We start from the raw sequence: 12,113 nt of genomic DNA on the forward strand, positions 1-12,113 counted from the left end.
TGTAGCAATTGTATTTTAATTTTATTTGCAATGTAGCATAAAAAAAACTTCAAAACAAGCAATGACGTGAGCATGCAACGAGATGTGAGTTTTGCATTTTATCATGTTAAATATAGGTTTTATTTTGTGAGAATGGAAAGTGTGGCTTAGAGCTAAAATGGTGAGCTGGTTTTCCGCTGCAGTGCACCATGTAGGGTGGGATGCTGGCATGTTAACAGTGCTACAGTCAAAAAAAAAAAAATCCTCCGCTATTAAAGTTTGCTGATGAAATCACTTAATGGTGACTCTCTCCTAGAAACAACTATATGTAATACACTTCATCTGGTAGCCTATATGGTAATTTTGTAATAAAATTATAGCAATACATAGTTTCATTGCTCAGTTATGTTGACCCTGTATGTTGTACTTGCACGTACCCTGTAGTTGAAAAACACAAAAGGAAGTTCTCACTATCTTGCCAACATTCATAAGAATGTCACTACAAATTTTTCACCTTATTGCCAGAAACATGCAACTATGTATTACATGCACTGTAAACCACTATTACAAAAAAGTATGCTGTAAATTTAGTTTAATTACACGCTATAATCTAATTGCGATTCATTAATAATCATTAATAATTAATTAAAAAAAACACTAATTGTTATTGTGTCTAAGTATGAAAGTAAAAATATTGACAGTATATCTAATTTCCATGTTTCCCAGCTGTTATCTCCTTAAACTTTGCATCTTGTTACTTGTTCTAGTACCTACTGGTTTGTATGTATCAGTACATACTGTAGCATCATTACAACACTGTAGCCTGTATATTTGGATTTCACATTAAACCAGAAAGGAAAAAAATAATCTATCCATCCTATTTGGGTTGAGGGGGGGCTAGAGCTTATCCCAGCCGCATCGGGCGAGAGGCAGGGTACATCCTGGACAGGTCAGCAGTCTATCACAGGTGTGTTGAATGCTCCAACTACATAATTACTAAACAAACACAAAAAGTTTGATTTATATTACCATCTTACTGTTTACAACAAAACAAATATGTGTATTGAATAATTCCTTAACTTACAAAGTAGCTGAAATGCAGGTAACTACTGCACTTCGTGTTGTGGTCTTCTCATCCAGGATTGTCTGGACCTTGGATTTCCTTTTTGTCACCACACTGTACACGTCATTATATTGCTTTCTTAAATTCAGCATATCCTCTGACTTTGTGTCCAGATTCTGACCTTTCATTCCACAGTGGACAGCAGCCGCTCGGATCGTGGATGACAAAAACAGAGAAGAAATAATGCTAAATTAAAATTAGTTATTGAGAATTAGTTTTTTTGAATGTATGTAGTTAGTATACATAATACCATACCTTTATATTCATAGTTAATTCTCACTAGTAAACTATTAAGCAATTTTGTTGAACTAGTATGGCCAAGTTGTGAACTACATATTCAAGTAGTGCACTAATTTGGCAAACTAGTAGAGGAAATTTTAGTTTGATCAGGGATATGGACTGCACACTTTCTTATGATCTGTGCTTTTTTTATTAGAGGTTTCACAGATTATTTCACACAATTTAATTATAAAATAGTATATTTATAAAAATATTTTTTAAAGTTTTTTAAATTCGAAGTGAATCTCCAATAGGGCTTTTCTGTGGATTATCAAAATAAATTATTTACCATCAGGAGTTTTGGTTTTTATTGAAGAGCTACGACTGATTTAAGCGGAGCAAGTATAAATGACTAACTAATGCAACTATTTACATCAGTAATTTAGCTCATATGAAGCCTTAATGATTCCATTATGTTCATAGTGACAGGATCATCTGCATCATTCCTTAAAATCCCAAATCAACATTAGCAAATAAAGAGGGTCTGGAGTCTGGTCTTGTTCCTGAACCCTGCCATAACCTGACGCTCTTAATAATAAACAAAGTCCCATCTGGACATGGAGTTTATAGTGATACAAACACCAAAGAAAAGCGGAACAATTTTAAATTTATTCAATATTTTATATCAGTTTCTCAGTTTAACTGATAGGAAACAATTTAAATAATTACTGTGGTATTTTCAAATTTTATTATTATCGCTTTTTAAAAATGTTATAATGGAATAATTTAAAATGGATCGCTGCTTGGCTAATACCCTGTTTTTATAAAAATGTGCTTTACTTAAACCTGTAATGTCCCCACACACATACACAAATATACACACAGTCCTCAGTCAGCCCTCATACACACACTTTCCTTGTTCTCCGCCTGGTTTCTCTTTCTCTGCCTCGTCCAGCCTGTCTACACTACGTGCCAGCAACACACAGGTGTTCTGATTTATTTGATTCACTCACACACCCACCTGCTTCCCACCAAGCTTATCAAGGACTCATCTTAAACCTTAGCAACTCATTCACTGTCAGAGTCTCACTGTTCATTAAGCTGCCGGGATCCTGAGTTGTTTGCTTATATGGATTTTGTTTACATCCCCGTGTGTAAGTTATTTACTGTGGATAGAATTTTTGGTTTGTTGTTAAAATCTGCTTCTGTTCATACTACTTTTCTTATTTTCCCTTCAGAACTCTTAGTTTTCTTTATCATGTTCATTCTCAGCTTTCTCTAGTTCTGTCTTGTTGTGCCCTGGATAGATTTCCAGTCTATGTGTGGGCCAACACAGACATACAACCATTTAGACTCACATTCACAGCTACTGGCAATTTAGAGTCAGCAATTAACCTAATTCTTTGGATGTCTTTGGACCGTGGGAGGAACCCAGAGTACCCAGAGGAAACCCACCCAGGCCCAGAACATGCAAACTCAACACAGGCTGCAGCTGGCCAGAGACCTTCTAGCCTTCTACATCTTACCTGACGTTTTTTTCCCCTCAAAATACTTTTCAAATAAGTTAAACAATATTAACAGTTTGTTACAATCTTACTGCATTGTTATAGTCATTGAATTTTTTTTTCTTTTAAATAGTCGCTTATATAGCGCTTTTATTCAAAGCGTTGCTTCACCCATTCTATGACCATTCACCATTCTATGTACACCCATTCACACTCACACACCGATGGCGGTGGCTGTCATGCAAGGTGCTCACCTGACCCACCGGGAGCAACTTGGGGTTCAGTGTCTTGCCCAAGGACACTTCGACTTGTAGCCAGGAGCGGGGATTGAACCACTGACTGTGGTCAATTGCCTTACCAACTGAGCTACAGCCGCCCCGTTAATGTAGATATACCATTAATGACATACAGCATTAAACCACACATGAACCATTGTTGAAGTGTTGTGTGATGGATGTCATTTATTATGCCTTTAGTTCTAGTCTGTTAAATTTCAGTAAAAGGAAACGTGCAGACACCAAAGCATATCAAGCTCTCAGCACATTCAACGTGCACACAAAATGTTTTTACACCTCTTGGCATGTGAATGGAAGGTGATCTTTAGAGGATCACAAGAGAAAAATATGGAAAATGAGGTTCAGTCATAGAAATGTCCAAAAGTAAAAGTGTATGGTCTCAGGTGAGGTGTGTTAACTTCATCTCATAGAAGCAGATATAGATGTAAAACAAAGGTCTAAACTTACCCAACCAGTTAGAAGTGCCAAACCTGTGACCGTCACCTTACAGGAGTAGTGTCTTTGAAAAGTAATACACAATTGTCTGATCGTCTGTGGGTGGAATTAAACCTGCTTGACAAGCATGTGCGGAGAGTTGGGTGGAGACACTGCTGGGCGAGCTAAATACTGCAGCTGACAGCCACATATCTACAGTGAGAGTTTGAGGACTATCTGCAGGTGAGTGTTTTAATTCTAATTTACAATAAGAATAACATATTAACATACCTGAACATTTTTTTTTGTTTTTACATTTTGTTTTTCTAGTGTGAACTTTCCAGCCAAGATGGCCTTTTTCAAAAAATTCTTTGACCATAACATCCGTCAGAGAGACCCCAAAGATGACAGCAACTCAGTGAGTATAATATAGGGATAACCAGCCATGGGAAAAATACACCTGTTATTTACTCCACTTATTATAAACAGGATGTAATTCCAATTTTTAAAATTTTGATAAAATCCATTGTGTTTTGTGTAATTTGGAGATATGTTCTCCGTGAAAATAAGTGACAACTGTGAGTTGCTCTGTAAACCCTGGCACCTCTGGTTACTTCCTCATCCCCACCTCCATTTCTCTTGTCACCTTACTTTGTGATGCAGTTCATCTTCATGAAAATGACATGTATGTGCAGTTTTGAGCTCGTGATTATTCTCAGCAGGTTGGTAAGCCGAAGGCACCATATTATGGAACTGTCACTCCATATTCGAACTTCAATGCCACCAATGATGTCTCAGTACTGAAGAGTGCCATTGAAAGTAAAGGTCTGCATGCTCCCTCACATTATCTTTAAACTATCTTAGTCTCTATTGTGCTTTAAAGAATGTGATGTGCATGTTGGCCCTCACAGGAGTTGATGAGGATGTGATCACTGCCATCCTGGTGAAGAGAAGCAATGAGCAAAGGCAGAAGATCAAAACAGTTTATGAAGCATCCACTGGGAAGGTGAGTAGTTCATTTAATAAGAGGGTCAATTATGTTCAAATTAGAATATGAGGAACTGGTTGAACGTAAACCAAAACTACAAGTCTTATAAACGTTAAAACATTTTCAACCATCCTTCTGACTTTACAAAGATAAAACATTAAAGCTGCTATTGAAAGTCTTATTAATGTAGAGAGGTGCTGTGATCAGACTCACTGAACAGCAGCGTAGAGAGATGCCATTCTAAATTTTGGGCAGATCTAATGTATTGTAGTTGAATAACTATGACTACCAGAAAGGATGGATAGAGCACCGCAAAGTGTAGCAGAGCCTTCTGGAGCAGGTAGAGAGAGGGCTGAAAGGAGTATCATGTCAGCACTCGCTTATATTGCTTTTTGTAGCTTTATGTGCAGAGAGTAGAGTACTTGAGTAAATGTACTTAGTTTGTTTAACCAAAAACGTTTAACCTTCTATGTTCCTTTAAAGCTACAATATACAATTTAAGCACAGAACAACATGGCACCGACAGATTCAGTCCTCTCTGCTCTGCCCAGCTCTCCCTATGTTTGCTCTTAAACAGCTTTACCTTGTTTTTTACACTCCGTACACTTTGCACAGCCCTTCAGGTAGATGTACTTATGAAATTGCAATAAATAAGAAGCTGGTAAAGCAGGAATCTGTGAAATTCTCTGATTGGCCAGAAGGGTGCGCACCGCTGTCAGTGCTGCTCAGTGAGTTGGACTCACAGGAGGCTTTAAAGGCACCTATCTGCATTACAGAAGTCATGGAGCAAACTTCTATTACAAATAAATGCAAAACAATAGTTGCATACTGTAGCTTTATGGTAATTTATTTATTAAATGTTACCCTGCTAATTTTACTTAATCCTAATTAAACACACCCTGACTCAACTTAATGCCCTCTGAATTGTTGCTGCTTCATCTTTATGTGTTCTGTTATGACAAGTATTATGTTGTATTATGTTGACCAGTATGTTACTGAAGCGGACTGAAGCAAGCTACAGTGTGATATTAGACACTACTTGTGATGATTGACCACTGACAACACTTTCCAGGTGCATAATTCTGGAACCCCCTGGCTGATGGCACCAAAAACGACACAGGAGCAGCTCCAGTCTTGATCTATTTTGACATCAGATTTTTTTAGTGAATATCAATACATGTATCTCTCTGTGTCTTCTCCCTGTGTGTTACAGAAGCTGGAAGCTGCTCTGCAGAAAGCTCTCAAATCAGATTTTGAGGACTTTTGTCTGTCTCTGCTCATGACCCCAGCTCAGTTTGATGCCCACCTGTTGAGGAAAGCCACACATGTAAATATCAGTGGTTTACTGCACATACTACCTCACTTATTATTACATTGTTGCACCGCCCTTTCTGAGATATTTGGCCTTTTGTTTTCTATTAATAGCTTTCCTTACATTGGGAAAACATGACCTCCCACATGCTGTTGGTACAAAATGTGTTGACAAACCTGTAATTTCATGCTTTTATTCAGCAGCAGTTTCACACACCTAAACTTCTTTTTGCCCCAGCCACAAACTGAAAGACCTTTGTAAATGTCATCACATATTTCAGGGTTTAGGCACATCTGAGCATGTCCTGGTGGAGATTTTGGCAACCAGATCAAACCAGGAGATTCGAGAGATCAAGAGGGTCTTCAAAGAAGGTCTGGCATAATTCAGTGCATTTATTTTGTTATTTGTTGGTCTCCATGTGAATTTCTGAAAGGTTCCCAGATTTTACAGTACATAAAATATCACAAATGTAGCTGATTTACTTTTGTGTGGGGCAGTAAAACAACATTGTATTCCCAGATACTGTAGTTTTGCACGGCAACGACCCAGTCCGGAGGAAACAACACTCAGCTCACTCACATCTTTTCCCAGTATACTATTCTAAAGTTTGTCATGTTTGAGCTGAACCACTTTTTTTCAGAGTACAAAAAGGACCTGGAGGATGTTATTAAGAGTGAGACCGCTGGTGACTTCACCAAAGCCCTTCTTGCAATGTTGAAAGCTAACAGGGATGAGAGTACCGTAGTTGACATGGCTCTGGCCAAAAAGGATGCTGAGGTAAAATCGGAAAACAGTAAATCTGTAGTTATTCTAAATTATTGTCAGCCAACTTCTTTTGACCCTGTCTGTAGCACTGCTTTCTACTAAAAATGTAACAAATTTATAGTTTATTTGGAGGAAAGTATTTTGGGGGATTTTCAATGATCCAAAATAATTTATTTTGGCACAGAGGACTAAACTGCTGTTTGTTGCTATTAACACAAGCAGTAACACTGGATCAGCTGCTGCCAAAAACAACCCAATACTTTAAATGTTTCCATCAATAAACAGTATTAACAAGTAACAGAGAGTTTCTGCCTTTAGACTCTGTTTGAGTCAGGTGAACATCGCAAAGGAACCGATGTGACTGCCTTCATCGACATCCTGACCTTGCGGAGTGGGCCGCAGCTCTCTAAGAGTGAGTGCTTGCTATGTGTGAATGCTTCATCTGTTTATCCCATCAGGGGCTGAAACAGGCAAAACTTGTACTGTAAAAAAAACACATGCATGTGAACCAACAGGTGGAACCACAATGTGAAGAAGCAGGAGGGACACACCTTACTGAGTAGGAACCACACACAGGAATGTTGCTCTGATTTTTATGACAGCAAACGGTTCATAATTATAAACGAGGGGGACATTTTTATTGTCAAGACAGTGTTAATATCATTATGCATGGCTTTTAACATAGCCATACATTCTGTCAGATATACTGTACTCTTTACCTGAACCATAGAATAAAGAAAATGCATATATGAACTTTGACTAGCACACAATCTGCACAACAAATAAACAAAGCCAAACTCTAGTTTGTTTCGTGTCTTGTAAATGGTCTGCACTTACTCAAGTGCTTTACACTGCTTCTCATTCACACTCACAATCACACTCATACACCGATGGGGTAGCTGCTATGCAGCTGGCCAGCACCCACCAGAAGCAACTAAGTTGGGGTTCAGTGTCTTGCTCAAGGACACTTCGACATGTGGAGGAGCGTAGGATCGAACCAGCAACTGGGGGGATTGGTGGACGACCGCTCTACCTCCTGCGCTACAGTCACCAGTGCACAGTCAAGCCTATGTTTTTTGTTGGAGCTGCTGTTATTACAGTATATGCTTTTTAACTGAAACTTTTATTTTTCCTCTTTGGGTTAAGCTAGATTTTGTATTAAGACTTTTTTCTTATTTCACAATTGTTTATGGTATTTGCAATAATCTAATACAACAGAAACGGCTTGTTGACCCATGAATACCTTTTGTGTGTCTGTTTACTTGTTAGCATTCCAGCAATATGCCACCATCAGTAACACCACCCTACCTAAAGCCCTGAAAATGGAGCTGAAAGGAGACATTGAAGACTGTCTCATTGACATTGGTAAGATGGATATCATGTTTTCTTAAATGACATTATTTGCTGTCACTGGAGACCTGGAGCAGGGAGTTCGTTTCTTTACAATTTGCTTTGTTATGTAGTACATGCAGTCTGACAAAATTATATTGTGTGTAAAAAATAATAATAATAATAATAATAATAATTAAATATAGTAAATTTTATGGGTACGCTGGAAAAAAACAGCTTGTGGTAGGTTAGTGCTTTCAACTAATAATACATAATAATCTTCTAAACTTTAATTTGCAAATTCTTTTCTGAAGTTTATTTTGTCATTAATGAGCACTGACTATACATTACAGGCTATAAAACAATGGTCATCCACATTGTTAGCAGTGATTCAAAAGTAATACATTTACTTTTTTAGAGTTCAACAAAAGATCATAAAGGTCCGAGAAAGGCCATCAGTACACACTGGAATACCCACTGTGAATTTAGTGGCCATTTGGCAAGTCATTGTTGAGCAAAACACCTTAAATGCACACATTTAAATAATAAGATCCAACAGGAAAAACTTAAAATGAAGAGATGTACGTGATACTATCTGCTCATACAGGTTTTTTCATTTGCAAAGTGGACAAAAGTCTGCAAGATTAACTGTACGACAGATGTAAATAAAGGAACAGTATGGGCTGACTGAGACAGGAGCATCTGGACACTGCCTGATATTTCAGTTTTCTTGATTGTGTTTCTGTGTCTCTAATGTTTAGTGAAATGTGCCTGGAATACACCGGCCTTCTTTGCTGAGAAGCTTCATCTGGCCATGAAGGTGCTTAATACAGTATCTAAAACAAACATATTCAAGCTGCTGTGTAATTTTGCTGTTTTTCTACTCACTCAGAGTGACACAAACTCATAAATGGGTTTGTACAACTCTGCAATTTGACTGAAGCATGTGGAGCACAAGTCAATCAGAGTATATGTCCTGCAGTTTAAATAAATAATGGTTACATTATCATTAGGTTACCTTAAACTGGGCTGAAGACTGGAAAAGTTTAGAGAGAAAATTCAATTCAAAATCCAACCTGAAGGTGTGGTGCTCAAGAGTAAATTAGTCATTTACTGTAAAATGTAATTAAAACAAATCCTTCTCTCTCATCTGTAAAACCAACTGTAGAGTCTTAAGTTTTTAAATCTGACATGTTACTGTATAAAGATAAAAATCATAATATATTTGCCTCTGATGCATTTACTGTTTTTCAAATGTGTCTTCTGCAAGTCCCTAGTTTCACTGACACTATAGTAAATGGTTGAACTGCCAATTCACATGTTTAAAGTTTTCTCCATACTGTCTGTACTCTATATAAACAATATTTGGACATCCATCCGAATAATTTTTTCCCACTGAAAAACATATTTCAAGATCCAGCTTTTGGAATTTAGTTGAAATAATGCAAAAGACTTTTCATAAAAAGATGAAAATCTTTTTTGAAAAGTGATTTCACTTATCAGGTATCAGCTTTGAAATTATGCTCTGTTTAGCAGCTGACTCTAAAATGTCAGAATTGGAACTCTTATCACCATAATTCTCAGCTTCTGAAAACTACTCATTTTGGAAATTTGTGTGAAACTGTACAAGTATTGACTGGGAACATAGAGTAGAATTGGATGCTTTGCATGCATTCAACCTGTTCAGAGACTGAAACTCTGCTCTGTCCTAACAGGGTCTTGGCACAAGTGAGGCAACATTGATCAGGGTCCTGGTGAGCCGCTCTGAGGTCGACCTGAAAAAGGTCATTGAGGAATACAAGGGCATGTATGGCATTACCCTGCACGATCACATAGTGGTAAGACATCCCTATAAAAAACGGTTGCATTTTCTTGAATGGCTAACTTTTACTTTCTCTTTTTGACTTAACAAATAGTAATTATAATTGAAGAGTGTTGCAACTGAACACATCTTTCTCTCTGGTTCACAGAAAGAGACCAGTGGACATATTCAGAAGGCCCTGCTTGGACTGCTTTGATCCAAATGAAATTCTGTTGTGAAAGTGTAGCCACAATGTCGATTTGGAATATGGGAACCTCCTCTAAAAGACACAAAAGATAAGAATACGAAAAGGCGGAGAAGTAAAAAAATATTTCTGCAACCATTAAAGCCCAAATGACTAATTCTGTCCTTACTTTGTCTTTATTAATACCTTTTATTCCATTAGGAACATTCCACAAATCTAACTGAAACTCAAAATAAAATTCAAGAAAAGGTTCCAAAACAAATGTCAACATCCAGGTTACATTTAATATGCGCTGCATCAAATGGATTCTTTAACACTGTGTCCACCAAAACTACACACTACAAAATGTGGGACAGCCTAGATAAATAGGTTTTATCTTCCAACAAATGCAAACTATCTTGACAACTCTAATAACTGTTTCGTGATTGAAATCATGAGTTTACACTTGTGTTAACATAGAATGGTGTGGGACAAAAAGGCAATAAAAAATAAATTAGAGTAATGTAAAGGAGAGAACTCTATTACGAATTAAGCAATGGTTTATTTATGACAAACTGTCATACAGTTAGATTGTTTGTTTGACAATCATTCATTTTATAATATGATAAAAACTTGTCTCATTAAGTCAGTTTTCCATTGTTCCACTTTGGAGAGTAGGGTGTAAAATGTGAAACACCATGCATTTAATAACATGGGATTGTCATATGCTATTAAATTGAAGAAATTTAAATATGCATATTATTCAGACGGTATTACAATATTCAGATGAAATTGTTAATTTTACTTAATTTGGTAGGAGTGGATAAATTCTATTTTGAGGCATGTTACTGCCTATTAAATCCTGCTAATCTACTTGAATGCATGTGGCTTTTTTATTGCACATTTCTCATCAGTGACAATTCTTTTCAGGAAATTCAATTCAATTCAACTTTATTTATATAGCGCCAATTCACAACAAAGTCATCTCAGGGCACTTTACAGAATAAAGTCAAGATTATAAAGATATATAAAGAGAACCCAACAATTCCCCATGGAGCAAGCCATAGGCAACAGTGGAGAGGAAAAACTCCCTTTAACGGAAGAAACCTCCAGCAGAACCAGGCTCAGGGTGGACGGCCATCTGCCTTGACCGGTTGGGGTGAGTGGAAAGGGGAGAGAGAAAAGAACAGAGCAACAAAAAGCAACAACAAAACATCGGGCAGATTGGTAGGACCAGTACCTTCACGCTGGAAGACACACAGCTTCAAAGCCGGGGGACACCTGCAGAAAGGGACAGAGAGAGGGGGACAGAGGAGGACGAAGACAACTACGGGAGAGAACACACAGAGTTAATGACATACAGTGGTGACAATTGCGGGATGAGAGGAGAGGAGAGATGATCAAGAGGAGGAAAGGAGCTTAGTGCATTGGGGGGTGGGTCCCCCAGCAGTCTAAGCCTATGGCAGCATAACTATAACTAACTATATGCTTTACTAAAAAGGAAGGTTTTAAGCCTAGACTTAAAAGTAGAGAGGGTGTCTGCTTCCCGAATCTGAACTGGGAGCTGGTTCCACAAGAGAGGAGCTTGATAGCTAAAGGCTCTACCTCCCATTCTACCTTTGGAAATTCGGGGAACTACAAGTAGGCCTGCATTCTGAGAGCGAAGTGGTCTACTGGGATGATATGGTGCTATGAGGTCTTCTATATATGATGGAGCCTGACCATTCAGAGCTTTATATGTAAGAAGCAGGGTTTTAAATTCTATTCTACATTAAATGGGAAGCCAATGGAGAGAAGCTAGTGAAGGTGAAATATGATCTCTCTTGCTAGTTCCAGTCAGCACTCTTGCTGCAGCATTTTGGATTAATTGCAGGCTATTTAGGAAGTTACTGGGGCATCCTGAAAGTAGGGAATTACAGTAGTCCAACCTAGAGGTAACAAATGCATGGACCAGTTTTTCGGCATCACTTTGAGACAGGATGCTCCTAATTTTGGCAATGTTCCGTAGGTGGAAGAAGGCTGTTCTAGAGATTTGTTTGAAAGAAAATAAAAATTCACAAGACATAAAAAGGTGATATAAAGAATAGGACTGCAACAATAAAATAAATAAATACAGATTTCAAACCATTACTTTAACCAGTCACGAGCAAAATCGGGAAATATATGTAATCTTTTAGAAAAGATTACATTTGGGTTTT

The 12,113-nt window shown here is 37.7% G+C and overlaps 1 protein-coding gene across 4 annotated transcripts; it reads left to right on the forward strand.

Moving 5' to 3' along the window:
- Positions 1 to 3,657: 3,657 nt before the first annotated feature.
- On the forward strand, positions 3,658 to 10,098 carry LOC137103150 (annexin A1-like). Of its 4 annotated transcripts, none has more exons than XM_067483182.1 (12): positions 3,658 to 3,779; positions 3,867 to 3,954; positions 4,256 to 4,355; positions 4,448 to 4,542; positions 5,738 to 5,851; positions 6,117 to 6,207; positions 6,477 to 6,613; positions 6,920 to 7,013; positions 7,871 to 7,966; positions 8,692 to 8,750; positions 9,646 to 9,768; positions 9,901 to 10,098. In XM_067483182.1, the coding sequence occupies exons 2-12, from the start codon at positions 3,886 to 3,888 to the stop codon at positions 9,946 to 9,948; spliced, it is 1,026 nt and encodes a 341-aa protein (XP_067339283.1). In that variant the 5' UTR covers positions 3,658 to 3,779; positions 3,867 to 3,885; the 3' UTR covers positions 9,949 to 10,098. The 4 variants fall into 4 exon arrangements, with proteins under 4 accessions (XP_067339283.1, XP_067339281.1, XP_067339284.1 ...); XM_067483180.1 differs by having other exon boundaries at positions 3,659 to 3,779; positions 4,256 to 4,361; XM_067483183.1 differs by having other exon boundaries at positions 3,659 to 3,779; positions 4,259 to 4,355.
- The last annotated feature ends 2,015 nt before the right edge of the window (positions 10,099 to 12,113 follow it).

The sequence above is a fragment of the Channa argus genome, chromosome 18 (genome assembly GCF_033026475.1).
Source record: "Channa argus isolate prfri chromosome 18, Channa argus male v1.0, whole genome shotgun sequence".
In the NCBI taxonomy this organism is placed as follows: Eukaryota; Metazoa; Chordata; class Actinopteri; order Anabantiformes; family Channidae; genus Channa; species Channa argus.

Bases quoted from the DNA above. Each gene is read 5' to 3' on its own strand.
- LOC137103150 (XM_067483180.1), top strand. From the start codon at position 3,886: ATGGCCTTTTTCAAAAAATTCTTTGACCATAACATCCGTCAGAGAGAC. The intron at 3,955-4,255 runs GTGAGTATAATA...GATTATTCTCAG, and splicing joins CCAAAGATGACAGCAACTCA to CAGGTTGGTAAGCCGAAGGC. The intron at 7,014-7,870 runs GTGAGTGCTTGC...TTTACTTGTTAG, and splicing joins TGGGCCGCAGCTCTCTAAGA to CATTCCAGCAATATGCCACC.